The sequence below is a fragment of the Apodemus sylvaticus genome, chromosome 22 (genome assembly GCF_947179515.1).
Source record: "Apodemus sylvaticus chromosome 22, mApoSyl1.1, whole genome shotgun sequence".
NCBI lineage: Eukaryota > Metazoa > Chordata > Mammalia > Rodentia > Muridae > Apodemus > Apodemus sylvaticus.
The window spans coordinates 22,538,862-22,566,753 of record NC_067493.1 but is presented as its reverse complement, the minus strand read 5'-3'; the positions used below and the strand labels follow the sequence as shown (position 1 = coordinate 22,566,753).

At 54.1% G+C, this 27,892-nt stretch overlaps 3 protein-coding genes across 7 annotated transcripts in view; 2 read left to right on the top strand and 1 right to left on the bottom strand.

Annotated features, from left to right (window-relative positions):
* The window catches only part of Lmtk2 (lemur tyrosine kinase 2), a 91,951-nt gene extending 88,430 nt beyond the window's left edge, over positions 1-3,521 (top strand). For both annotated transcript variants that reach the window (XM_052168726.1, XM_052168725.1), the window contains exon 14: positions 54-3,521. In XM_052168726.1, coding sequence (XP_052024686.1) covers positions 54-82 — 29 coding nt within the window. In that variant the 3' untranslated portion in view covers positions 83-3,521. The remainder of the gene's footprint in view (positions 1-53) is intronic.
* A 2,305-nt stretch (positions 3,522-5,826) lies between these two features.
* On the top strand, positions 5,827-10,046 carry Bhlha15 (basic helix-loop-helix family member a15). The gene is made up of 2 exons (XM_052167577.1): positions 5,827-5,887; positions 6,528-10,046. Exon 2 carries the CDS (start codon positions 6,579-6,581, stop codon positions 7,194-7,196), a length of 618 nt encoding a protein of 205 aa, XP_052023537.1. The 5' UTR covers positions 5,827-5,887; positions 6,528-6,578; the 3' UTR covers positions 7,197-10,046.
* Positions 10,047-27,892, bottom strand: part of Tecpr1 (tectonin beta-propeller repeat containing 1) — a 29,802-nt gene continuing 11,956 nt past the window's right edge. For all 4 annotated transcript variants that reach the window (XM_052167573.1, XM_052167575.1, XM_052167574.1 and 1 more), the window contains 18 exons: positions 27,350-27,451; positions 26,529-26,674; positions 24,836-25,356; positions 23,857-24,002; positions 23,354-23,509; positions 22,725-22,874; positions 22,476-22,633; positions 21,096-21,223; positions 20,022-20,124; positions 17,174-17,270; positions 16,984-17,063; positions 15,951-16,007; positions 15,273-15,453; positions 14,704-14,839; positions 14,026-14,118; positions 12,153-12,259; positions 11,929-12,048; positions 10,047-11,636 (listed from right to left, as the gene is read on the bottom strand). In XM_052167573.1, coding sequence (XP_052023533.1) covers positions 11,535-11,636; positions 11,929-12,048; positions 12,153-12,259; positions 14,026-14,118; positions 14,704-14,839; positions 15,273-15,453; positions 15,951-16,007; positions 16,984-17,063; positions 17,174-17,270; positions 20,022-20,124; positions 21,096-21,223; positions 22,476-22,633; positions 22,725-22,874; positions 23,354-23,509; positions 23,857-24,002; positions 24,836-25,356; positions 26,529-26,674; positions 27,350-27,451 — 2,583 coding nt within the window. In that variant the 3' untranslated portion in view covers positions 10,047-11,534. The remainder of the gene's footprint in view (positions 11,637-11,928; positions 12,049-12,152; positions 12,260-14,025; positions 14,119-14,703; positions 14,840-15,272; positions 15,454-15,950; positions 16,008-16,983; positions 17,064-17,173; positions 17,271-20,021; positions 20,125-21,095; positions 21,224-22,475; positions 22,634-22,724; positions 22,875-23,353; positions 23,510-23,856; positions 24,003-24,835; positions 25,357-26,528; positions 26,675-27,349; positions 27,452-27,892) is intronic.

Below are 27,892 nucleotides of genomic sequence, written 5' to 3'. Positions count from 1 at the left end.
AGTCAGCTCTTAAACCTGACCTGCTCTGTCATGTTGCTTCTGTCTGCAAACAGGCAGCAGTGAAGACGGAGACAAGGACTAGATGGCTGCGGACTCTCCCAGCCAGCAGCGCTCCTGCTTGTCCACCTGAGCGGCGGCATCGACTCCATGCTGACTGGCACCAGACAGTGAGCAGCTCAGGAGTGATGGAGAGCTGGGCCACCACGCCAGGGCTGGGCATCCTGCTGAGGTGGCCGCATTGCCACACTGCTGTGGCCCCGAGTGCTGGAGGACCTGAGCACCTCAGGCCGTGGGTCTTTTTCTGTGTGGATGTCTGCCTCACCACACCTGCGCCTCCAGTCCGGGCATGGGTGCCACGGAGGGGCGCACCAGGGGAGTGGTCAGAAGTGAGCCATATTTATTGTCTTTAAGGAAATCACTAATTGCTCTTTGACTGCACTGTGGGTGAGTGTTCTGAGCTCCCAATATTGTACAGCATCGTAAATTATCCAAGGGAAACATGGCTGGTCAAGCTGCTGCTGTCCACTGGTTTGATTTTGTTGTGTTTTGTTTTGTTTCTGTCTTGTATGTTTGCTCTGCATGGTACTGTAAAGCTTTGCTGTACTTTTTGAGTGTTCTTCTGTCTTGAGACCTGTGGGAGCCATGCACAGGTATTCTCCCCAGGCCGTTCTGATTCTGGGCGTTAGTGTTTTATGTTCTTAGAGGACATCGTTTTGATGAGGCCAAAACTGCTGTTCTGTTTCATTGACTGCATCGAGCATGCGTCTGTATTGGGTGGGCTCTCTGAGCAGCCAGCCCTGCCTCTCGTGCTTTTAAATTCTTTTGGTAGAAGTCCCATAAGAGATGCACCCAGAACTCAGGGCCCAGGGTCCTTTTCTGGCCAGATGAGGCCGTGCACCGCTTCCTCTCCACAGAAGCCAGCCTGCAGGAGCTCCGTGTCCCTCAGGCAGGTGGGACCTCGGAGACCTCGTTCCCAAGAGCTGCCAGGAAGAAGAGCATTGTCCACTCGGTGCTGCTGAGAGAGCAGTTTGGAAATATCTGGGGTGGGTTCTTCGCATTGCAGGCCATAGCACCCAGAATACAGGCAGCACCCTGTAGCTGCAAGGAGCAGGGCAGGGACCCAGCAGCCCTCATGGCTATTCTTCCTGAATCAAGGACCCAGCTCTCCTCTTGTTCTGAAAGGGATCTCACATCTTCACATAGCCTCAGTACATCACTGAAGGAATCTGCTGTCCCCACCAACACAAGAGTGAGGCCGCGCCCTGCTGCCCCAGAGTCCTGCTTTAACAAAGGAAGTGTTGGTGGCCAGTGCAGCGTGGTAATGCCATGTTGAGCAGGGAACTGCACCTGCTGGGGTGGGTCTTCTCCCTTGGGCTCCTCACCCCAAATACTTCCCGGTGCTGCCCCTGCTATCCAGACTCCAATGTAACAATGGGATGAGTCTCCAGGCCCTGGCTGGGACATCGTGCTGTCAATCAGGACCTGGGCTCTCCTGCAGAGTGCAAGTGTGGATGTCAGCGTGAATTTACGTAGTAAATTATGACCTTTATTATCAACTCTGATTCGATCCATGAATTTTTTTATACTAAGCAATAACTTTACAGAAGAAATTTGAGAACAGAGAGTCTCCTTTTCCCATACTTGGTGCAGACCTAGCATGCCTGGACTCCATAGAAAGCACTGGATCTTGTGACATGTATATTAAAAACAGGGCATTTGAAAGTAATTTTGCCAAAATTGTCATAACTGAATTTTTGCGGTGTGGACTTTCTGATTTTTTTTTTTTAACTTTTACCTCTTTTAGTTGAGAAAGAAAGGAGAGGTGATTATTATAAAAGGGTTTTTTTCAAGTTCTAGGTTTAAGAAGTTCAGCTTCACTGAGTACAGTCAGGTGGATCCATATATCTATATAGCCTCCTTTGGACGCCAGCCTGGCCTTGACTTCTGACGTCTGAGGGCTGGCCACCTTTCACCATGTTGAGGGGATTTAACAATTCCCGTTTATATTTATATCTATATTGCTCTCATGGTTAGTTGCCAAAACAAAAGCATTTTATATATTGAGTTGGGGTGGGGGTGGGGTGGATCTTTCTGTGGCGTCGCATGGAAGGGAAGATTTTGTATAACACTGGTCAACACATCTCCCAAAATCTCAAGCAATATACAGAAATTTCAGTAGACTAAACTCCAGCCCATTCTTAAACGTGAGCATGCGCTTTGCCATCCAGTGTGGGTTTTGGTTTGATTTAGGTTTTGGTTTTTGTGTTTCAAGACAGGGCTTCTCTGTGCAGCTGTGGCTGTCCTGGAACTTGCTGTATAGTTCAGGCTGGCTCGGACTCAGAGATCCACCTGCCTCTGCCCTCCCACCCCCCACCCCTCACCTCCCCCATGCTGCCACCATACCCAAATGGTTTTCTCTTTTAATGATAACTTGGTGGCCCTCGGTGGGCTTTCCAGACTTGGTCACTGATGTAAATGAGCTGGCGGGGCCTGTGGCTGGCCTGCGGTGGGCTCAGTGACTTTCCCTTCTGTCCTCCCTTGAGTGCTCCTCCTCCACCTACCAGACTGGAAAGTGACTGTCCTCTAGTAAAAATAATGAGCCCTCCAAGTCCTTCTTGATATCTTCCACTTGTTATAAGATGACCTAAGTCGGAAAAAAAGTAGTTCCCCCTCCCTGAGAGACTCAGACTCTGTCTGGGCCAGAAGCCATTCGTCACAAGGTTGCAACGGCAATCAGCCTCCGTTCTTCTTTTCAGACCTACAGACCTGTTTTTAGAGAGATGGGTTTCTCTGAGGAAGTCTGTCTCCTTGCTGTACAATGCCTTTTAAAACCTTCCCCTTTTTCTGTACTTCCCCATAGGACATTTGTAGGATTATTGGCCTGCTGCATGTCTGTCCCCAGGGCCAGGAAAAGAGACAGGCAGCTCCTCAACCTCCCACCCCTCAGCCTGAAAACTCGGATGTGACCAAGTGTCAGGCTCTGTGTTCCCCGCTTCAGGGCACCCTCCCTGAGAGAAGCCACCTCCTAAGAAGACTGGGCACACATGGCTACGGCAAACGTACATCTCAATATTTCTTAAGCAGCAAAGGGGGGGCACCAGTCTTGGCTTTTAGGAAACTATTTAACTTACACATAAGTTCTTAAAATGTGTTGGCAGTATTGCGTCACCCACGGCCTTGTAGGGGTTGAGCATACGGTGTTTGGTTACTGAAGCCTGCATAGGCGAAGTTGGGTCTTGATGACCAGACTTGGGCACGTATCCACTGTTTCATCCTGTCCACGGCCAGGGATCTGGGTGGCGTAGCCACGCCCACGGCCTGCCACCTGCCAGGTCATACATAACACAATCAGAAGGGGTTCGTGGCAATGTAACAGTTAATGAACTTGGAGTTTAAATTGTGTACATTTTTAAATTGTAAGATTTTTACTGTATATTGAAGCTTAGTGTGATTCAATAAATTGCTTGTAATTTAAAAACTATTTAATATTCAAAATAAATATAGTTATATATTTATAATAATCTCTGTTGCTACATTTATTCCTTATTTTTTCTACGTGTGGGTTTGGCCTGGTGCTGTGGGTCTCTGAGCGCTCCACAGTCCTAAGGGCATGAGGATGGTTCCCAGGGGATCTCAGAGTCTGGTACAGGTTTGGCTGTGGGTTTTGTAATCCAAGCCTTTCTACTCACTGAGGAGTTCTAGAGAGACTTGGCTTATAAGGATCTGTCCTTGGCCCAGGCCCTAAGTGCTACTCCAAGAGGTCACAGCCTTTCTGGCTGGGAAATGGCTTGTTTGCTGAGAAGACCCATGTTCCATTTCTAAAACCCATGATGTTTAAAAATAAAAAGGTCAGGTAGAGCGGAGCCTGTATGCTTGCTTATTGTCTACCTCTGAGGAAGCAGAGGCAGCAGACTGCTGGGCCAGCCTAGCATACTATGCCAGGTCCAGGCCACAGAGTGATCCTGCCTCAATAAAACAGTGGTGCACCAGAGGATGACAGTTGATGCTGAACTCTGACCTTTGCACCTTGTGCACGTGCACTGGTGCCACAACACACACACCAAACAAAACAGCCTTTCTCTGGGTTTGGCATGGTGCATGCCTTTAATGCTAGCGCCTGGGGTGCTAAGGCAGGAGGATTGCCATGTGTCCAAAACCAGCCCAGGCTATGGTACGAATGAGGTCCCATCTCAGAAAACAGTAGCAGTTCTATGCAGTCCGGGTGTGCCTCAGTTCTGACCCCTCTCTATAGTTCTTTCCCTGAAGTCCAAATAGCATGAGGGAGGTGACAGCTTTCTACTAGAGCCATGGTCCACATGGCCGTCACAAGTACTGATACCCAAGCCTGCTGATCTGAGAACTCACCCAGAGCTATGCAGAGAGTCCTGGCTGCATTTTGACTTGTCCTATTATAGCCCATGGGGTGGGGGTAGGGTCTACTATCAGTTGAGCATAGCAGTTACGCTTAATAATTCCTGCAGCAAGAGGCTGAGGCAGAAGGGTTGCCATGAGTCTGAAGACAGCCTTGGTTTTGGAGTCTCTGTCTCTAAAAGGGAAAGGCCAAGCTCGGGGATGGTGGCGCATGCCTGTAATCCCAGCACTCTGGGAGGCAGAGACAGGCAGATTTCTGAGTTCGAGGCCAACCTGGTCTACAGAGTGAGTTCCAGGACAGCCAGAAACCCTGTCTCGAAAAAAACCAAATCCAAAAAACAAAACAAAACAAAACAAAACAAAAAAAAAAAGGAAAGGGGGGTGGGGTGGGGTGTGGTTGTGCACACATGAAGCACTGGGTTGGTCCCTAGCACCACACTGCCCCAACACACATCTGTAACTACAGCACTCACTGGATTAAAGAATTCATATTTCATCACATTTTTGTTGCGTGTGCCATGACCCAGTTGCCAGCTGCAATCCTAGCACTTGGGAGGCAGGGGGATGCCAGAGGGTCAGGTGAGCAAGGGCAGCCTGTGCTAAGCTAGCAAAATGGCTCAGCTGGTAAAGTCACTTGCTGCCAAACCTAATGACTTGAGTTCCACCCGGGCACAACATGGTGGACATAGAGAACAGACTCCTGCAAGCTGTCCTCTGACCTATGAGCATGCACATACACCAAAAATAGACAGACAGATAAAGGCTAGCAAAAAAACAAAACAAAAAAAAATCTGTTTTCTGTGAGCAGCGTGACACATAGAGGTCAGAGGACAACTTGGGGGGGGGGGGGTCGGTTCTCTCCTCCCACTTCGTTGGTCTCAGACTTGGTGTCAGGTCCCTCTGCCCACAGGCATCTTACAGCCTGATAACCTTTTATATTGTAATCCGCTTGTAACCTCGGGGAATGAAGACAGGCGCTAGCAACACTTGGGCAAGGTGAGTTTCCTAATGGTCTGACTCCCCAACACACCCCATTTCAGTAAAAGACAAAAAAAAAAGAAGAGCAGCCCTGTTCTTGAGCCCTCAGGACTAGCAAGAGTCCCCTGGAAAAATCAGGGTGCTCCAGGGCAGGGAAGGAGAGGTCTTGCCAGCTTGGCTCAGGGAGGTGGCTGCCGTTCCTGTAAAACTATGCAGGGTGGCTTATCCTACACTCTGTTCTGAGTCTTAACCCCAAGGCCAGGTGTCCTGGCCAGGTGCGATCCGAGGTCCCCCCCCTGTCCCCGCCCGCCCGGGCAAGTCCCCAGAGAGGCCGTGAGCTCGCAGACCCAGAGGGAGGAAAGGAGAGGCGGGTCCGCACGGGTCTGCCTGCTGAGCGAGGGGCGTGGCCACAGGTGCTGCCCTGGCCCCGCCCAGCGAGCTCATTTACATGCTTCCCGCAGCCCCGCCCGTGGTGGCTAAAGCGACGTGTCCTTGTCCCCCGTGGGCAGCCTCTGCTCGTACGGCCTCGGATCCCCAGGTAAACCAAGGGGTTAGAGGAACTGGATGGGACCGCTAGGAGGGGACCCAGTAGCGGGACCAGACGGCCGGCAGCTGGAGGGGAAAACATAGATGGTGGCTTCCACTCAGACTGGCTGGTGCGGTCCACGTGGTAGAACTGGGGGCTGCTGCAGGGCCTTGGCAACTGTCAGTCTGACCTGTGAGCTGTCTCGCGTGTACTCACTGCGGTTCTGGTTCTGATCATGTCTGGACCTGTATCATGTCCAGCTGTAAACATGATATCTAAGAGGTGCTGCCTGTCTGGGATAAATGACAGCATCGGGGAGAACCCATAAGCCAGGGTTGGGACCGGTTCCTGGGTGGCTTAAACAAATTGTTTAAAGTACGGAAGGGCTCAGGAGCAGGGGACATGAAAAGGGTTCCCAGAACAGTGGGGATGGAGGGACTGTAGGTTAGAGAAAAGTGGGTCAGTGTGAGTTCAGCCAGCGCTTTGGGAGCACAGGTGGGTCGACGTAGGGTTGAGTGTGAATAGGACGGACCTAGGTGTCCACTGTGCACCAGTGGTCAGCTGCACTGGCTAAAGACGCAATGAGACAGCCATGCCGCATGCGCACTGGCCACGCTGAATGACTGCAGAGGGGCTGTGTTCTGAATTTCAGCTGGAAGGGCCTCTCCCAGCCACCACCTCCTGGGAAAACCAGCCTGGAGCTATGAAGACCAAGAACCGGCCCCCTCGGCGCCGGACACCCATGCAGGACACAGAAGCCACCTCAGGAGAGCAGACGCCCGACAGACCCCAGTCAGGTTCAGGGGGGTCGGAGCTGACAAAGGGTCTTCGGAGCAGGACAGCCCGTGCAAGCGGCACTCGGGGAGAGGTCAGCCGCCGGCGACAGGGGTCCGGCGGCCGCAGGGAGAACAGCGTTCAGAGGCGACTGGAGAGCAATGAGCGGGAAAGGCAGCGGATGCACAAACTCAACAACGCCTTCCAGGCGCTGCGCGAGGTCATCCCGCACGTGCGGGCTGACAAGAAGCTGTCCAAGATTGAGACCCTCACACTGGCCAAGAACTATATCAAGTCGCTGACGGCCACCATACTTACTATGTCCAGCAGTCGTCTCCCCGGGCTGGAGGCACCAGGTCCTGCGCCGGGCCCTAAACTATACCAGCACTACCAGCAGCAGCAGCAGCAGCAGCAGCAGCAGCAGCAGCAGCAGCAACAGCAGCAGCAGCAGGTGGCTGGGGCCATGCTTGGTGTCACTGAGGGCCAGCCCCAAGGCCACCTGCAACGGTATTCTACACAGATCCACAGCTTCAGAGAGGGGAGCTAGCTCACGCTTCAGGCTCTGGGGGTGGGTTGGCAGTGCCAGCCCGGCCTGCTCATCTCAGCTGTGCCACAAGCCCCGGACTGGTAATGACACTATTGAGGACCTTGAGGGGATTTTGTTGTTGATGAAAGTTCTCTCTCTCTCTCTTGTGGCCCAAGCTGGCCTTGAACTCCTGCTCCTCCTCGCCTCCAGCTTCTCTAGGGCTGGGATTACAGGCAAACATCATGACCGGGTGCCACGCTGGGGACCGAGCTAAGGGCTGTGTGTGTGCTAAGCAAGCTCTCCAACTGAGCAGCATCCCCAGCCCAAGGTTGACTCCAGTGACTCCATTTTCCTTGAAAGTCAGCTCAGATACCAGCATGTGGCAGTTTTTCCTAGCCACCCAGGGGACAAGAGAGAGAGATCTGGGCCTTCAAGGCATACATACTGAGGCCCAGATCTCCAGAGGAAGCCTACTTGTCCTTGCTGTCTTTGACAGAGGATGGCCAGGGAGGGAGAGTTCTCGCCTTCCTTACAATTCATGTGCGGGGGCTAAGGGTTGACTCCAGGAAAAAAACTTGACTTACAAATGTCCCTGCTACTGCTGAGCCTAAGATCCATCCCATATTGTGGGACTACGGGGAAACTGGACCCGAAGTGCCACTCAGTCCCCTCGGGGGAATATACAGTAAAGCCAAGATGGCGTCTCTCTCTTTTTTTTTTTTTTTTAAATAGCATTGCCCTGGGCCCAACTCAACAACTGGAGTTAGAAAGGCCTAGCCAGGCCCAATCCCATAGGACTTTAAAAGAAAGCTCGCTCACTCCTGCCCTCTCTCCCACTCCCTCCAATAGACTTCTTGAAAAGCCATAGTGTCCTAGTCTGTGGCTGACTAAAACTACAACCTTACAGCCTAACCCTAGGATCTGAGGCCCTGTGTGGAGACCTTTATGGCAAGGCCTTTATGAAGAGGACCCTTGAGCCTCTTCTGTACCAGGAGAGACTTGTCCTGGGCCTCCTGCAGAATTCCCACCGTGCCCCCATGCTTGGCATGTCACGTTCTTCTTGGTTGAGCCCCTGAAGTACGGTTGCCATGTGTTTCTTCACAAGCCGTTGGTACCTTTGGTGTTTTCTCTGAGCTAGAGTGACAGGCACGTCCCTCCCCCAACCTGCTCATTAATAAGGAGGGCTGGGTGGTTGGAGGCCTGGTGGCCTCCAGCCCAGCTTCCGTCCCGGGGCGTTCCTGCTCCACTGGCTCTGCAGGCCTTCAGCTCAGACTCTGCTGTCACTGGTCCTTGGCCTCTTCCTCCCCCCCTTGTCTCTCTGCCCAGAACTGACCTGGAGTTCCTTGGGGCTCATGCCCCCCACCCCCACTTTTACAATGACAGGAGTCTCACTATGTAGCTCAGGCTGGCCCTAAACTATTTTGAATTTGTGCTTGGTCCAGCCTCCTGTTTCAGCCCCTCCCTCTGCCCCCGAGTACTCTAAACACAGGATAGGGGGAGAGCCCTGGCACCCCAAGAAATAGATGATAGCTACATTAGGCCAAGGGGTGTTGGTCTCCTCATCCCGGTGAGACTTGATTTGTACATGGAGAGCTGGTCCAGTCCCTTTCTAGATCGTACTGAGGTCAGGTAGGGCCTGGGGGCCTGGGGGGCCTGTTATTTGGAGATGACTTCTGGAAAAGGTCAATAGTCAGGGAACTTGCCAGTGTGAGCGGAGGCCAGGCACAACTCCAAGTTGGAAAGACAGAGCCCAGATATCTACCTTGCGATGGGGGACCTGCCCAGTGGAACACAAAGGCCTCTGCGACAGAATCACAAACCCCATGGCTGGCTTCCACAGGAGCCGAGGCCAGAGCCGGGCTCCTTCTGTCCAACCTTGCCTGGAAGCACAGGGAGAAAGGGAAGCTCTCCAGCCAAGCCTCTGCCCTAATGCCGGGCGAGTGACTGCCCAGGGCTGGCCAGGGTCACGTTTGGCAGGACCACAGCCTCGTGGCTTTGTCCACCACAAGCTTCCATTCGCAGCCCCCTGCCTCCCAGGGAGCGACATGGGCCTAGCCGTCCAGCTCATTACTGGTGACAGACAGGCAGGACCTATCATCACAAAGGATCTTTCGGGACTCCTGTCCCATTAGGAGTCTGTGATACCAGGAAGTCCTGCTGCTCTGTCTCCCTGTCCCAAGCCCAGGGGAATTTTTTTTTTTTTTTTTTTGGGAACCGGAGCATGGGTTGACCTCTAACTTACCACAGGGTAAAGGATGATGAACTTCTGCCTCTATCTCTTGTGCTGAGACTGACTAGAGGTATGTACGTCCACGCCCAGTTTAGACAGTGCTGGGGACTGAACCCGGGACCTGACATCCTCAGCAAGCATTCTACCAAGCAATCTATACCCCTAGTGTGGTCTCTTCCGTCCTACTGGGTAATGGGGCTGAGTTTATTCAAGCCCCTGGGTAAGAGAGCTGGAGCTGCCCCTTGACCAGGACACTTAGGATCTGAAGCCCCGTGTGGAGATCAGGCAGGGCCTTTATGAAGAGGACCCCTGGGCCTCCATACACCCAGACACTTGTCCTGGGCCTCCAGATCTCACCGACTTCACATCAGCACGAGCAGAGGAACCTGAAAAGTGACCTGTCAGGAAGAAGTCATGATGAGCAGCACGGCCTGTGCCTTGCCTGTCACCTCGGTGACAACCTCCCTTAAATGACCCGGACTGCCTATTTTTTTCCCCTAGTTCCCTCAGAGTACTAATGAAATCGCCAGCTGTATCTTAAAATGAAAAGATTTCACAGTCACTCTGCTCCGGTCCTAGGAACGGGTGCCTGGAGACCTGTGCCTTTTTAACACAAATGCCTAATAAAGATCCATGAGTCATTCCGTGGTATAAATGTTTATTAAATAGAACATCTGGGGAGACACTGGCTTGGTGCCACTGAGGGGCTGAAGGGTTGGTGCTCAGCAGAGAGAGGATGTGACACGTCACCCTGGTGACACCCTGGTGGGACTCGGCTGAGAACCAAGTGCAGAAGACAGAAGTCACAGCTGCTGGGGACAACCCCAATGCCCCCTTGGAATCCTGACACTGGCATGAGGGCGAGCGACCTCTTGACGCCTCTCTGCACGTGGGGCATGTCTGGTCCCACCTCTGGAAATGCGGAGGACACGGGACCACTCATGTCCTTGGGATGGGACCCCAGAGCAGTATCCTCTTAGCTTCTGGGGATACCCCTCCTGACCACAGCATCACACAGGGAGGGTTCTGGGGCAAACCAGTTAGGGGCCTGTCCTCTTTCAGCGTAAGTGGAGAAAGGCTTGGCTCTGCTACTCCTGACCAGTGTCTGAGACACGAGGCGTCGCCTGCTGGGCCACACGGGGCATGCTAGCATTGTCATCTTAGGGCAGAAGGTACCTTCTGCCCAGCCGTGGAGCAAAAGACAGCCTGGATTCAGGCCATAGCCTCTCCACAGGGCACAAATTTCTTCCTTCAAATTCAGGGTGCAAGCTGCCCCCACCCAGTCCTGGCCATCCTGTGCAAGGAGACCTCCATCTTTGAAAGAGGGGCTAAGTTGGAGTTCATAGTGGTGATTCTCTACAAGAAAACTACCTTCCAGTGTATCACATGAGGGAACCCCAACCCTCCAGGAGAAAACCTGTACCCATCTTGTTTTGTTGAGGCAGGATCATATGTAGCCCAGGCTGGCCTCAAACTTATTATGGAGCCTGAGGATGCCCTTGAAGTTCTAATCTTGCCTTCACCAATAGAGTACAGACATACACTGTCATGCCTGGCTTATTTATCTAGATATGTATTTTTGTGACAGTCTTGCTATGTAGTTCTGGATGGTCTCAAACTCACAATCCTCCTGCCTCACTCTCCTGAGTGCCGGGCCTACAGGCATCCAGCCCTTTGCTGAACTTCTGAGGCAAAACTCCATTTGGAAAACCTGCTGAGGAATGGCCAGACTGAGGCCTGCAGACCTGGACCCCACAGCTATTTCTCCTGGAGGGGATTTGGGGTCTCCAGGTGTGGAAGGGTCCTCCCCTGCCTCTGCCTCTCTAGGGCCAGAATTTCTGGAGGGCAGAGTTCCTGGCCTGGCAAGATGTGAGGCACTGCAGGCAGGCCCCGGGGCTGAGGCCCGGAGAGTTGTCTTGGCTCTTCCCTACAGACTCAGAACGCATTCGGGAGTGCCCCCGCAGTTTCACATCTCTGGGATTTTGCCAGTGCTGCAGAAATGGCTGACTCTGGCCTGACTCCCTGTGTGTGGGGGTGGTCCTGGGTGACGCCCTCCCAGACTGCACAAGAAAGGCTCAGTCCTCGTCCTTCAGGCTCAAACCATCCTTGCCTCCAGGTGAGGAGTGGTCTCAGCAGCAAACGGGACCCGGACCGTGGGCCTCCTGATCCCTGGACACGTTCCTGGGGACCCTGGTGGCATTGGCCCGGACAGAGATGTGGTCCCAGCCTCCCTAAAATCAGAAAGCCATATCACTTAGGACTTAGGGTTTTTTTTTTTTCTTTTGGAGTTGTTTCTTTCAAGACAGGGTTTCTCTGTGTTGCCCTGGCTGTCCTGGAACTCACTCTGTAGATCAGGCTGGCCTGGAACTCAGAAATCCACCCACCTCTGCCTCCCAGAGTGCTGGGATTACAGGCATGCACCATCACCACCTGGCTAGGACTTAGGTATTCTACCAAAGGCTCCCCCATATCCCGCCATGCATAGACAGTGAGAGAACCATCCCAGAATGCTTGTGAACTCACACCAATGCCATAGTCCCAGCCCTGTCCCTTGGGCTCCCGAGGCTGGACGCCCATGCGACGACACACCGTCCCCCGGCTCAGGCCGTGGCTCCCCTGGACTTTGTTGGCAATTACCCAGACCTGGAACAGACTTTTGTTGGAGCTCCTGCCCCGGCTGACCAGGGGGAGACCAGGAAGGGAACCCCTCTTCCCACGTCCAAGTAACCTGATCTCCTCCACCTCACCTGGTCCAGCGGCCCCACAGAAACTTTGCGTACATTGTTGGACACATGCTCCCAGCTGGAGCCCTGCGGGTAGCTGGGAGTGATCCCTGCTCGGTACCATAGGTTCCCTGGGGAGAGAAGCAATCAGGGTCATCAGAAAAGTCCTTTTGGCCCGTCTTGGCACGCTGTGGGGTCAGTCCCCGGCTCCCCCTCTGATCCTTCACACCCAAGGGCTCTTGAATGACCTATAGCCAGAAGCCTGGGCTACAGCCAGGCCTGTCTGTCTGTGTGGTAGGCTTCATAAACATCCCATTGTGCCTTTTTGGGGCTCACAGCCCTAGCCTTTCTGCTGAGGCTGAAACTGAAGACAAAGAATGTTTTAAGCAAATAAAAGAGAACCGGATCTGCAGGCAAAGCCACGGACTCCAAGGCTGGCGTTTACTGTTGTTGTTTTGTTTTGTTGTGGAGTTTTTTGTTTGCTTTCTTTTCTTTTTTTCTTTTTCATTCTCAGCCCAGACTGGTTTCGAACTCCTGATCCTGTTGCTTCTATCTCCCAGAACTGAGATTACAGGTGTGCATACCACACCACACCCAGCCCACGCAGAGCTGGGGACTGAGCTCAGGCCTTTGTGTGTTTGAGGCAGGTGATCGACCAGCTGCCTCTGGGTGTTCTGAGATGGGGTCTCACTGTGTGGTGTTCTGAGATGGGGTCTCACTGTGTGGTGTTCTGAGATGGGGTCTCACTGTGTGGTGTTCTGAGATGGGGTCTCACTGTGTGGTGTTCTGAGATGGGGTCTCACTGTGTGGTGTTCTGAGATGGGGTCTCACTGTGTGGTGTTCTGAGATGGGGTCTCACTGTGTGGTGTTCTGAGATGGGGTCTCACTGTGTGGTGTTCTGAGATGGGGTCTCACTGTGTGGTGTTCTGAGATGGGAGTCTATGTAGCTCCAGACAGCCTCCAACTTGACCCTCTGACTGAGCTTTCCAGTACAGGAGTATAAGACATGTCCCACTGTACCTGTCTTCAAGGTTTGAGGTCTCATGAGTTCCAGGCTTGCCTTGAACTTACCATGTACCTAGGACGGCCTGAACATCTGATCTTCCTGCCTCTGCCTCCCAAGTGCTAGGATTACAGGCCTGTGCCCCCATGGCTCCAAGTCACCCATCCTTTCCTACCCATCTCACCAAGTCGATCAGTACAGGCCTGAGAGGAACGGGCCAGGGCGCTGTGTGAAGTGACACAGGGGTCGAAGATGGCCAGTAGCCAGCCCTGGGCGGCCTGTGGGGCTCCCGTGTTCCACGCCCAGGTGGAATCTCCTAGCTGATGGTCTAGTGCAGTGGTTCTCACCTGTCCTGACGCTGTGACCCTTTCATACGGTTGTGGTGACCCCCAAACATAAGATTCTCACTGCTGATTCATAACCGTAATTTTGCCGTTATAAAGCACGGCATCATGTGGGATCTCCACCAGTCTTAGGTGACACCAAAGAGGTCACGACCCACAGGTTGAGAACCACTGTTCTAGATGCATCTGGGCCTGAACGTCACAGGCTGAGCAAAGCTTGCTCTGAGCCCATGCTTCTGGTTTCATGGAGGGGCCCCAGGGGCTTTGCTGTTCTGTCTTGGTCCAGGCCCTGGGTGGCTTCTGAGGGTCAAGGCTTGAGCTGGGCTCCAGGGTCCTGTTTCCATGGTGAAGGCGATGCAGGAGGATGACCGTAACAGTGAAAGTTCCTTATCCCCAGGGAAAGGACACAGAGAGATCTGGACACTTCTAAAGGATGCTTTGAGAAGGGACGGCATCCCAGTCTACTTGTGGCCTGGTCATGATCCAACTGGCTATCCCTGGGACCCTATCCTCCCCTGTGACCACGCAGACACTCAAATATATAACTTGCCATTTTCATCCAAGGCATAAACGGATGTCTGGCCCACAGACACCTGTGTCAGCTTCTGCTTGGGAGGAGATGGAATGTGGTACCAGCAGTCACCTGTGTTGGGAAAGTGGAGACAGGAGGTTGCCGGAGGCCCCACACCTGTGAGCCCAGACCCAGGCCGTGTAGTGCTCTAACGCTCTGAGTCCTTGCAGCCAGCCTTCAACCCCAGCTGAACACATGTGTGGCTGGGGCTCAGTGTATGAGTTGGGGGTCATGTAAGGCCACCTCAGGCTCTGCCATCCCCCCAGTATCCCAGGTTTGCCCAGGGTTCTTCGGGGGTTCATCCTGGGTTCTGATATTAAACCCACAGCATCCATGTGACATGAAGGTGCCCAGCGTGGCACATGGGTAGGAGATGGACTCAGTGCCCACCCTTCAAGTCCCTGCAAAACCCAGCAAAGGACAGACCAGCATAGCTCTCAGCCTCGAGATACCACAGCCCAGGAGCCCTCCCCAGGGGTGATGTCCCAGCCTGTCCCTGTGTGGATGAGTTGGCCTCTGCTGGAGGAACCAACTCATACCCAGAACTGTTCCAGAAGATGCCCTCTAACTGAATAAGAGACATGGCCACCATTTTAGCAGGAACCCTCCTTCCCATATACCACCAGGGTGCAGGTGTGGGGGATGGGTGTCACTCACCAGCTGGCTGGGAGGGAGACACAGAGCCCCGGTAGAATGCAGAGCCATCCCTGGCCACAGCCCACACCTGATAGCAGGCTCCGATGGAGACGGAGGCGAAGGGCTGGTCAGTGCCAACATGCAGCCAGGAGGAACCCTGGAGATGGATGGGTGAGGGAGATTGCCGAAGGGCCGATGGGACCGTCTGGCCTCTCCTCTGAGAGGTGAAGGGCACCCAGGGCCTAGCCTGGTCTGACACAGCCCTGACTACAGTGTCACCGTGGCCTACTGTTGAGGCCCTGGACTCAGGCTCAAAGGAAAGATGACACCCTGTGCACTTCATCAAGGGTGCTAAGGAACCCCCATGTCGTCCCCACTGCCCCCCAGGCCCAGAGAGATGGCAACCCCTGTGCCAATCTCACCCTTGGCACCCCCTGCCTCATTTGGATTACACATGATGTTCTGCCACCCCAGAGACCCGTTCTGGCTAAGTCTGGGGAAACCAGGTGCCTCTTAAGGAAGACTCCTGGTGTCCTGAAGATTCTACAAGGCCAGGGACAATCCCAGAAGGCTAGGGGGCTGGTGCTCACCGCGGGGTTGAGTTCAGACACACCCAGGCGGCACAGGACATCGCCCTTGTCACTAACGGCCCACAGTGCAATGTGGTGTTCTCTCCCATCAACATCTGCACTCTCTGGGATGATGGACACGTCGCTGAGGGTAATGGGGGCCACCTCCAGCCACGGCCCGCTGGTCACCAGCTTGCATTTTCTGTGCAGGGAAATCGGAGCCTGGGTCCAGGGTCCGGGTGTCACAGGGAGCCTTGGGACTGCTCACCGCTACCTGCTGCTGACACAGCTCAGCTCAGCAGGCATTAGCTGAGACAGATGGCCCTGACAGGGCTGGGGGTCGACAGCGCACTCTGGACTCAGGGGAAGGGCAGAGCACCCATTGGACAGGAATGATGGCTTCCCCTGTCTGTCGCCCTTCCCCCCCCAGCTCACCCTCCAACCTATGGGCAGAGTCCAGCCAGTGACATTTCTCTTATTTGTTCTTCAGAACAAACTTCAGAACGCAGAGCGTAGGGAGCCCGCAGGCATTTCCTGGGCTGACATTTACTTTAACTCTGGTTTCTCCCTCCCTGCTTCTTTCCTGGGGACTTAGGTCAGAGGCCAGCAGCTCTGGCTCAAGAGAGACCAGCGTCCCCTTTCCTGGCCACAGAGGAAGAACGGGGCCTGACCCGGCCACCCTGAGGGTCCGTCTCTCACCTGGCCCAGCACCGTCTCCTGACAAAATCCTTCATGGTTTTGTATCCGTGGTAGGAGCTGCCAGAGGAAGAAATGGTGCAATCAAGGTCACTTCGTGGGACATTCTGGAAAGTGACACTGCATCCATTTTTCTCAACCCTCGGTCACATGGGTGGAGGAGTAGCTGTGGCTATGTACAGTTCTCCTAGCTGCCCCTATGTGGTCAAGGGCTGAAATGTAGATTTCAAGGGTCCCAAGGCCTCGACGTGGCATCTGTCACCCAGCGTGTCAGGCTCAGTGGCCCCAGGGCCTGACCCTCCCCAGCTGCTATCAAAGTGTTCCTTCAGTCTAGGTGAGGCCTGGAGAGTCCCTCTGAGGCCTTGTTGCTGCCTCAGGGGATAGCCTGGACTCTCACCCTCATCTGCACAGAAGCCATCCGGAGGAGGCCTGGCTTAGGTTCTCCTGGTTCATTTGTCTTCTGACCTCTGACCTCTGCACTGTGCGGGGTCTGAACCAGCCTTGCGGGCTCTCAGGGCAGTGTGACAGCTGCCAGTGTCAACTTTCTGACTTGTCATCTGCATGTGCGTGTACGTGTGTGTACACATATCAGTGTACCACCGGCTTCACCTGGTACCCACTTGCCCTAGCCTACCTGACTACCCAGGATGCCCTCTGCCTCACTCCAAAAGACACCTGCTGCCCCTCCAGCAGGAATACTCTCCCTCCTGTTACCCCTCCCACCACCCAGCACGCACACTTGGCCACTTGACCTCTAGCCCTCCCCTGCACCACCCCCCACACCCCAGTGGGTTCCATCCCTACATGAATCTCTTAAGGCCAAGGTCACATTATTGGGCCTTGTTGGAATCTTCAGACCTGGTATAGCAGAGACAAAGCCTTCTGCCACAACCAGGGAATAGGCAGAGCTCCCCAGGGTCCCTCCCACTCCAACCCTGGAGCAGCACAGGTAACAACATTCTGCTACTCAGCCAGGCTGGGGCAGAGGCACCCAGCCCCGGAGGCTCAGGGCATGGAGGGAGGGAGAGTCGCTCACGCAGGGAAATCGCTGGCGTACTGCCATCCTTCCTGATCGGTGCCTCCGGGGGCACTGAAGTCCACATACCAGTCAGAGACCTGGGGAAGAGAGACTCAGTAGGAATGGGGAAGCCTCTCCCCCCAAACCCACAGATCAATAGAAACCTGGGGGATAGGACCCTGCACACACAGAGGGAGGCAGGACTCACCCAACTCCACTGCAGGGATGGCGGCTTTGTGCCGGCCTTTGTGCATTCCTGTAGCCCCGTGACATCACTCCACATGTACCGGTCAGTGGGCAGACCCCTGTGGGACAATAGAGGCTGATGACAAAGGAGTCAGAATATATCACGCCCTGGCACTCCTGGCAATAGGCTCACACCTCATGGCTGGGCACATGGCAGGGCAGAACTACCTGACCCACCAGAATTCTCCCAGGGTAGGGAGACCAACTGGAGTCACCCTGTGTCGCCACAGTGGCTGGGTCATAGCAACCAACCCGTGCACTGAAGCCATGGCTCACCGCACGGTCTGCGGGTCAGCTCTCTTTCCCTTATGCCACAGTACTAGTTGCTGCCCCGGCCCCTGGCACGCGGCAGCCCCTCGCCCAGTAACCTTACAAGAGACCTTAGCTGGAAATGATGGTGAATCTTTTCTTTTGTTTCGAGACAAGAGTTTCTCTGTATAGCCCTGACCAACTTGAACAGATAGATACCTAAGAAATTGCCAAACTGTCCTTTCAAGCTTTCCCAGAATTTTTTTAGACCACAAAGGCTGCCGGGCGGTGGTGGCACACACCTGTAATCCCAGCACTCTGGGAGGCAGAGGCAGGTGGATTTCTGAGTTCGAGGCCAGCCTGGTCTACAGAGTGAGTTCCAGGATAGCCAGGGCTATACAGAGAAACCCTGTCTCAAAAACAAACAAACAAAAAACCCACAAAGGCTCTGATAGGATCTACCGATGGATTCAGGCTCTGAACTGAGACCTCTGGGAGATGGTAGGACTGAGGGAGGGGGGCATGGTAGGAGGAAGGAGGTCATAGGGAATGTGTTGTCCTGGCTATGTCTTGCTGAAGACTCCTGCCGCTGCCTCTCTGCTGCCTGGATCCAGGAGAGCAGTCTTCTACCACGACACCCCACCTCCCCCACAGACCCAGAAACAATGCAGCCAGCAAGGACAATAGCTTCCAAAGGTGTAAGCCAAGTACAGCCTTCACCCCTTTAAAACCATGACATCAACTCATTTATGTGTGTGTTGGGGGGGGGGAGGGTGTTGGACACACGTGGAGGCCAGAGCTCAACTTTTGGAAGTCAGTTCTCTCCTTCTACCATGTAGGTCCCAGGGTTTGAACTCAGTTCATAAGGGCTTTGTGGTTCCCTGTTGAGTCCTCTTGCTGGCTATCTTATTTTCAGATTCTTTGTGACATCATTGAAGTGAATGTTAACCTGATACACTTGACACCTTCACAGGAGAGAGAATTTGTGGCTGACCGCTCAGTCATCGAGGCCCGGGACTGGAAGGCGGGAGGAGCTGAGTCAGAAGCCCTGGGTCTGCGTACAGACAACGCCCGGCGGTGGCACACACTCACAACCCTAGTGCCTGCGGCTGCAAATCCCACTGTCCACACAGCGGTTTTACAGAGACATATTGGTGTCCCGCTATTGACAAGCTGTCTGTGCCAGCCAGCCTTGGTGTGACAGAGTGCTCTGGGAGCTGTGATAAGAAACTCTTGCCTGCTGATAAGATTTCTCCAAAGCATCATTGCTTGTATTGTTTTTTTTGTTTGTTTTGTTTTGTTGAGAGAGAATCTTTCACTTTATAGTTCTGAACCATACGAGGTGGTCCAAGCTGCCTTGAACTTACAAAGATCCCCCTGTTTCAGCTTCCTGGAAGGAAGGACAGGAGCCACCACTCATGGTACCCAACTTAAAAGGTCTGGGGAGGGGAAACTAATTTTAAATTTTTTAAAAAAATGTCTTCCGAGCTGGGCAGTGGTGGCGCATGCCTTTAATCCTAGCTCTTGGGAGGCAGAGGCAGGTGGAGCTCTGAGCTTGAGGCCAGCCTGGTCTACAGCGTAAGCTCCAGGATAGCCAGAGCTACACAGAGAAACCTTGTCTCCAACAAACAATTGCATTTTTAATTGAGTGTGTGTGTGTGTGTGTGTGTGTGTGCGCACACATACATGAGTATAGATACCTGTGGAGTCCAGAGGAGGGTGCTGGGCCTCCTGAAGGTAAAATTACAGGCAGTTGTGAACTGTCTGTAGGTGCTGGGAACCAAACTCGGGTCCCCTGCAAGGGTGTTAGGCACTCTTAGTCTCTGTGCTCGCTCTTCAACCCTTAGATTAATAAAAAATGTTATGTATGTGGATGTGTGGATGCCTGTGTGTGAATTTGCCATGTGTGCAGTACCTGCAAGGGCCAGAAGAGGGCATCAGATTCCCTGGAGCTGGCATCAGAGGGAGTCAGGTTAGCAGCTGATAGGACAAACAAACTCAGGTCTTTGGCAAGAGCAATTTTGCACTCTTAACCACTTAAGAGATCTTTTTATGGAGACACCATCTAATAATAAACTTTAAAAAAAAGAAAGGGAAGAGTCTGGAGAGAGGGGGCACTTGATAAAACGCTGGCCTTGCGAGCGTGAGGAGTCAACTTCAATCTTCAGAACCCAAGTGAAAGAGTTGGGCCGGGTTGACAGATGGCTCAGTGACTCGGCTTGGATTGATCTCTCTGAGGACCTGGGTTCAGTTCCCAGTACCCATGTCAGGAGGCTGACAACTGCCTGCAACTCCTGCTCCAGGGATCTAACACTCTTCTGGCCTCCATAGACATCTGCACTTATATGCACTCACACACACACACACACACACACACACACACACACTCCTTAAAAACAAACGCGATCCCATTACTCCAGGCTGGAGGCCTGACACCAACTCCAGGCCATGCTGAATGAACATCAGCTTTTGTAAGGTCTGTGGTCTGGGCCAGACAGCACCCTCACCAAACCCTAACCCTAACCCTAACCCTAGCTCTAACCCTAACCCTAACCACTCACCTGCTGGTATAGCCCGTGACAGGGTTCCAACGCTGGTTCTCATAGATGTAGACGCTCTTCACATCTGACTGCGTGTAAATGTTGCTGGTGCTGCTGGCCAGGCCTAGGCGTGAGGGGGACAAGAGGCTGCTGGGACCTAGGCCACGTTAGTGCTGAGGCTGCCAGGGACTTGGCCTTTCTGCCTGAAGCCTCTTGGCCCAGTAGAAAACACCTTGGGGGTAGGCAGATCAGAGCCAGGGCAGCTGGGATGGGTTATTAGATCTCAGAGGGACCAGCCTCGCTTGGGTCTCTCTCTCCTCTCTGTTCCTTAGCTCCTCTGGGACTGCATGGCTTCCGTGGGAGCAATCTGCAGCAGGGTCTCACCGTATGCCCCAGGCTGGCCTCAGACGCACAGAGAGCTATCCGAGTGCTGGCGGTAAATAAAGGCGGGCTACAGAACCGGCCCTCCTCCATTCTGACTGAGGCCTCACCTCTGCCTGCTGCCTTGTATCTCATACCCTTCTATCTCTACCTTGGCCCACACACAACCTCCGAGAGCCTGAAAGCCCTCAAAGACCACAAGGTCCGGGAAGCCAGCGGCCTGCGAGACTGCAGGTTCCTGAGGTCTTAGTGGACCACAGCTCTCCAGGGTCAGCTGCGTCCCCACCATGAGGGGCTGTGTCGGGACTGTGGCACAGAACAGTCTGTCTTGAAGTTTGCTTTTGTCTCTGCTTTCCACCCTAAACTTGGGGATCCTCGCTCTCCCTGAAGACTCTGGGGTTTGGCACGGTTGGGGAATGGGAGCTCCCTGATGTACCCCATGGCGTTATCTATGATACAAGGCGCTGAACCAAAGCAGAGGCCCCGGACTGCTGCTGTTCCAGAACTTTCTCAGGCCCTGGGGATCAGCCCGGGACTGCCCTCTGTGGAGCTGGCCATGGTGAAGGTCACCTGTCAGCCAGCTGTTAAGCGTCCGTGCTGGGACAGCAGCCCTAGGCACTGGGAAGAGCAGCCAGATGGGGATTAGGGGAGGTTATGCCGAGAAGGTTCTGGGAGAGAATCTGGCCAGCCTCAGGTGCACAGAGTCACCCTCACCTTGGAAGCAGCCGCCGCCATAGCCGCCTGTGTACACCCACGCGGTGTGGTCATAGCCAATGCCCCATACCACACCTCGGCTGTTGGCCTCTATGACCCGCAAGTGGCCTCCCATCTGTCGCCAGAACCTGCAGGGGTGATAAAGGCCCCTCAGCCCCATCGTCCAGCCAGTCGCCCATCCTGGAGTTAGACCTCACAGGGCCAAGTCTGAGACCATCAGGCCGGTGGGACAGACAACCCATGTGGCTCCCGACTGAGTCAACCAATTCTGCAGAGGGCGTGAGGAGGCATACAAGAGGCAGGGTATCCCTAAGAACTCGTTCCCCTCACCCCTGGGCCACGCTGACCGTGGGGCAGGACAAGAGTCTAACCCACAATGCTCCCCTCTCAGAGCTGGGACATGAAGTCGATTGGTCACAGTGTGCTAGGTGCAGCCAGGCTTAAATGTCAAGGCGCACAGCAGGGAATGGGCCGTCTAATCCTTTGTGCGAGGGACAGCGTGGCCAGCTGGCTCCCAAGCCGTCCCAGGCAGGCTACCCAGGGACAGCCACCTCCTAAGCAGGAGGATAGGTTGGTTTTCTGCGGGCTCTGCCTCTGCCACCAGGAGGGGAGAGTGTGCCCAGCTCCCCGTGGGACATTTCCGTCTATGATTCTGGGCTGTGGTCACTTATAAGGGTGTCCAGGGTTTCCCTGCGAGTCCATCTCCTGCCCTCTTCCTCCTCAGAGCTCCTCCTACCTGTCCCTTTAGAACCTCTTGTATCATGTCTCATGGACCCCAGGCTGTCCTCAAACTCACTCAGTTTATGGGGTACTGGGGGATGAACCCAACGTTCCTACAGTTTAGGCAAACACTCTTAACAACGAGAACTACTCAAGCTTTTCCTCGCCCTATGGTTTTAAATGGGAACAAAGGAACTCCATATCTGGAGGTAATGGGAACCCATTCCCTCCTCCCCCCCCTTCCACCCTTAAGATGCACTCCAGGCCCCTCCCCGTTCTCTCTACTTCCAGGGCTCCCACGCTGCAGGGTCTCAGCAGAACTGGAAGGGACTGAGCCCCTGGGTTTGCATCTGGTGAAGATGGGGTTCCTCTGATCCAGCCCTTGAAGCCACTTGGGGTTGGGACTAGATCCAAGTACTCCAGGCTACTCCAAAGCGGCTTGGTGGGCACCACTGATCCCCAAGCCCAGCCCTGAACAGGCCCAGTGGGTTTCGGGGTCCAGAGAAGCTACCTTTCTGGCTAGCCGGTGAGAAGGCGTGGCATATGGGTTCAGTTCCCATTTAGCGGAGCCCTTTTCAGGAATACCAGCTCTAGGGGACTGGGCTGGGGGGAGGGGAAAATGAGGCACCAGGTCCATTTAGGGCACAGTGGCCCACTCACATCTGGTCGCAGGGCAGCAGATGTTCACGGGCTTCCAGATCTGGGCTCGGCTCACTCACAAAGATGTCGCCCTTGCAAGTGACAGACCAGATGGCCTGCGGGGACGGGCGTCCATGGACCTTCCGGCTCTCGCAGCAGGACAGGCTGAGCAGGGCCAGCTGGCATGGGTACACAGCTGGTCACTGCTGGGCAGACTGAGGCCTGGGGGGGTCTCGTCTCGCTAAGCCCCCGAGGACCCCGGTCACTCACCCAGTCATTCATGTCTTGCTCCGTGGTGGCAGCCAGGCGTATGGGCCACCTCTGTCTCGTCCTCTCGGGGGTGTAGAGGGCAAAGGAGTGCTTGGTCTCGTTAAGCACGGGGACCAGCACAGTCACCTCGTTCAGGAACACGTGTAAGTACTGTTTGGATAGGGGTAGACAGGGTGGCTGACATCCTGTGAGGTACCCTTGGCTACATCTCCTCCCTGGGGCCTTGCGATCTAAGGGCTAGCACTGAAGCTGTTCCTGAGGAACAAATGCTTCAGGGCTGAAGGTGAGGCTCAGATCAGAGAGTGTTTGTCAAGCATGCGCGAAGCAATGAGTTCAGTCCCCAGCCCCAGGCCGCATGCAGCCAGGCGTGGTGAAGCGTGAGAGTCTGTTTCCCACCTGCCCTTCCTAAAAATCAAAAAACGCGTTTGGGAGTTGACTGCCTAGCACATATCGACAAGGGAGACTGGGATCCATCGTCTCCCCAATCTCTAGCCTCCTCCCAAAGGTTAAAGTCTGGCCATGAGTGGTTCAAACATGTGACCCCATCGAGGCCAGCCTAGTCTACAGAGTTCTCTGGGAAACCGTCCCCCAATGGCCCTCCTCCCCCGACAGGTGCCTCCCGCCTCTACCTTCTTCTCCTCATGGACCACGTAATAGATGAAGAGGATGCTGTCTCGAGCCCCGTCATGCCCCGTGAACTGCTCCAGGGCCACGCGGACGTCCACCCACTTATGGGGCTTCCAGTCGCACCACCACTGCAGGGCCCCAGTCTTCACCCACACCGACTGTGGCACCGACAACCAAGGACAGAGGGGGAAGGTCACAGGCAGCTCTTTCTCGGAGCCCACAGTTATTCTAGCCCTTCATTCTCCATTCCTGGTTCTCCGTCCGCCCGACTTCCATTAATGACGTCAGTGCTGCAACAGGACACTAGGTGGCGCCAGAGATGTATGCATCCTTAGCCCAAGTTCTGGATAGGGAAACCAAGGCTCAAGGAAGGGGTCACACCTGGCCCAAAGTCAGAGAGGGAGTCAAAGCGGGCTCTCAAAGTCTTGGGAAGTAGCAGTGCAGTGAGACTCTATCTCCAAAGAAAAAAACCCAAACAAACAAACAAACAAACAATCGGGCCTACCTGCTCCACAGCCTGCTCATAGTGCCTGAAGCTCTCCAGCTCCCGCTTGGTCCGTTCTGTGAGTTGCTGGAAGATCTGCTTCCTCCAGGCAGCAGTCTGGGTGGGCGTGATGGACAGGGACAGCGACTGCACTGAGGGGGACAGGCCTGCGAGAGGCCAGAGCCTTAGGCTGGGTGCCATCCTGCCTGTAGCTAAGCAAGAGGCTGGTGCGGGTCCCCACACCCCGATCCCTGCGAGGACCCGTCCAGACAGTCAACTTGATGGGGTCTAAACCCAGTGAAGGAGTTACTGACTTAACTGAGGTGGGCAGCCCTGTGCCATGGGCGTGGGCCCCCCCGGCCTGAATAAGGGGCACATAAGCTGCACCAGCATTCACCCCAGCTTCTTGACCGTGGATACAGTGTAACCCCACCTCTACCACAATGGACCGTATCCTTGATCTAAGCCAAACACTTCTCCACAGCTATTTTGTCCCAACTATGGCAATTCCCAAATCAGCCTGTTTTTCTTGTTTTTCTTTCCTTCCTTCTCTTTGTGTACGCGTGGATGGTGGGAAATCTCTCCTCAATCATTTGGCGTTTCTACCTTCTTTTTTTGAGACAGGATCTCTGGCTAAGTCCGAAAGCTCGAAATTTTAGTTTCCTGGACAGTGAGCCCCCAGCACTGGGGTTAAAGTTTTACCCCATCACACCCCACTTTTATGTGGGTTCAGGTCCTCATACTCACATGGCAAGAACTTCACCCCTGGAGACATCGCCCGGGTCCCAATCTACCTGTTCTTGCTAGAAAGTTCCAACCTGCAAACTGTTCTGTGAATCTTCCTCCCTGGAGCCTAAGGCTGACCCAAGGTCTTACTTAAGGTTGTTGGGCATTGCAGAGCCTTGAGACAGTGGGTGAGCCTGCTGCTCACCTATACACCACGCACCCACAGACAGCCATGGAGACACTTTGGATACACCGGGACCGTGAGTTCCCTTACCCGACTGGACAGTAAACCACTTGAGAGCAGAGCCTGCCTCCACTGCACATCCACCTCCGGACACCCAGGCCCACAGAGGATGATCGTCTGCCCCATAGGGCTCTTCCATGCCCAGCGGGAAGGGCCCCAGGGCGGAAAGGCCCGAAGCCTCAGGAAAGCCAGCGGTTGGCTGGCTGGATGCCTTCTTGGGTTCCTTTAGGTCGATGTTGGTCCAGGGTAGCTCGGCTGGCGTGGAGGCCGGGCCACGGCGCTCATCAGAGCCAGAGGTCTCGGGAGCCTTTTCTTCGCCCTCAGCCAAGCAGGCGTTCTCTGTGGGGTGCTCAGGGCCACCGCTGGTGTCCTGGCCCCTGGACAAGCTCCCTTCGAGGTTCCCGGAATTGTCCAGAGATTCTCTAGGAAGGGGCTGTTCAGGGCCCTGTCTCTCGACTTCCGAGGAGGCGACTTCCGAGGAGGCGTCGGTGTCACTGGGTGCGGATTCCGTGCCACTGCCTCTCACCTCGTCACCGAAGAAGCAGCCAGCACTAGGGACAAAATTAGACAAACTCTCACTTCCTGTGGAAGACGTGTCTGGCCGCCGTGACTGTGTGAACCCAGGCATGTCACAAGCTCACTGGGCTGCTGTCTCCTGCCCCCCGTACGACACACACATGGGCTTTGCTTCCCATCGCATCCCAAACGGAACGAAGGGCAGGGGGGTGTGCGTTTGCTGTTGCCGCCAGGAATGGGCGAAGCCCTGAGTTTGATTCTCAGCACCCCATAAAACTGGGTAACGGTGCATGTGTGTCATCTCGGTGTGGAGGAGGTACAAGGCCATCCTCTGGAACAGAGGCAGGCTATATTCCATATTGCTTGGGACTCACCCTGTAGCCCAGGCTACCCTTGAATTTATAGCAACCCTAAGTGCCAGGACTACAGCGCTTCTCTGTTTTGTTTTTGAGACAGCCTCATGTATTCCACATTCTCCAACCACTCATTAGATACCCTTAAACTCCTGATCCTCCTGCCTCCATCTTGCAAATGCTGGGATTACAGGTGTGTACCACCATACCAAGTCACGTGGTGTTGAGGATGGACCCCAGACCTTCGTGCTGGAATTTCTTTGGTCAGAGGTAATAGCTTCAATACATGGACCAACAAACAGGTCCGCCTTCAATTTCCAGTTTTGACTTTCCTAAATGATGGGACTACGGCCTCCAGGATGAAATAAATCCTTTGTTCTTACCAGATTGCTTCTGGTAAGAGTGTTTTTATTATAGCAACAGAGATAATCATATCTGTAGAATGCCTAGCTACAGAGATTTTTTGTTGTTTTTTATTTATTTATTTATTTATTTATTTATTTATTTACTTACTTACTTATTATTTATTTTGGTTTTCTGTGTAGCCCTGGCTATCCTAGAACTCACTCTGTAGACCAGGCTGGCCTCAAACCAAGAAATCCGCCTGCCTCTGCCTCCCAAATTCTGGGATTAAAGGCGTGTGCCACCACCACCTGGCTGCTACGGAGGGTTTTTTTTTTTTTTTTCTTCCTTTTTTTGCTTTTGTTGGGACAGAGTCCCACTGTGTGGTCCAAGCTGGTCTGGAACCTACAATCCTCTGAAAAAGACTAATTTTTGGCAAGTCTTTGGCACGCATCCCACAAGGCCACGGTCTGTCCCACATAACCCCTCTATGCCCTGCTGCCTTGCGTCACCTGAGGAGACTGGAGGAGCTGCCAGAGTGTGACCGGTCACTTTCTCGGCCCACGACGATGGCCTTCCACGTCTTTCCGCTGAGCTCACTGGGGGTAACACCCTGCCGGAAGTAGACAGCCCGGTCCTCACAGCTGATACCCCAGACCTAGAACAAACAGGATGCTACTTAGAGGCAGCTGGGCATACGCTTGGACTCCTACCCCTTCCACAGATGCTGGAGAAGAGCAGAGCGTCCAAGGATGCCCAACGGGGCCGCAGGACAGGCATGCAAATGCAGGCAGAAGTCTCCTTATCATGACATGGGAGGGAGCTTGAGAGTGTGTTGGGTCCAAGATGGCCGCTGGCAGATGGGAGAAGGCAGCTCCCCTCCCCCAGCCAACAGAGGTCAGACGAGGTGGTTGGGTCCCCTAGGAGAGCAGCCATTGATCTTAATCACTGAGCCATCTCTCCAAACCCAAACCTCGTTACATTTTAGAAAGAGTCCACACTGTCAAACTGTGCAGATGTGGTAACGCAGAGTCAAAGGCAAGTAACCCCGTCTCTCACTCAATCCTCCTTCCCCTACAAAGATTCTCAGTGGTGCCTTCCCAAGTCTAGAATGCATGCCCCACCCTTCTTCACGGCAGACAGCCCTGGAGAGTCCTCAGTGAAGTAACTCTGAGCCAAGCAGAGGCTCCTGGACTCTGGAATACCAAGCCCGGCGCCCCCCCAGGGTCCTCAGCGTCCCCATCTGCAAGCCCTGCCGGGGACAAAGGGACAGCAGCAGCACGGCAGTAGGACAAGTTGTATGATGAGTCCCGAGAGCCCTGTGCACATCTACCTGGTCATTCAGCCCTACGTTCACCATGGTCATCTCTCCGACCATCTCGATCCAGCTGGTGCCACAGGGGTTGTGGGAGTTGACGCCCCTCCGGAACCACACCTGAAAGGCAGACAGAAGCAGGTGTCCCTGGAGATTGTGCGTGCGTGCGTGTGCGTGTGCGTGTGTGTGTGTGTGGTGTGTGTGTGTGTGGTGTGTGTGTGTCCACTAGGGTCTCTCACTAACCTAGAACCTCTTAGATGGCTGGCATGCAACCTCTAGAGATCCACTGGCTCCCAGCTCGCCCGCACTGGGATAAAAAGCAGGCACCAGCATGCCCAGCGCTTTCACATTGGTTCCAGGGCAGAAAGTCAGGTCCTTGGCATCACAGGACAAAGTGATTTACCAACTGAGCCATCTCCCAACCTGAGGAAGACCTTCTCATTGTATTTTTACTTATATGTTGTTGGTTTGGTTTTTTTTTTTTTGGGGGGGGGGGTTGAGGGATCCAAGTGCCGTAGCTCGCATGAGAAAGTCAGAAGACACCTGTGGGAGTTGGTTTTC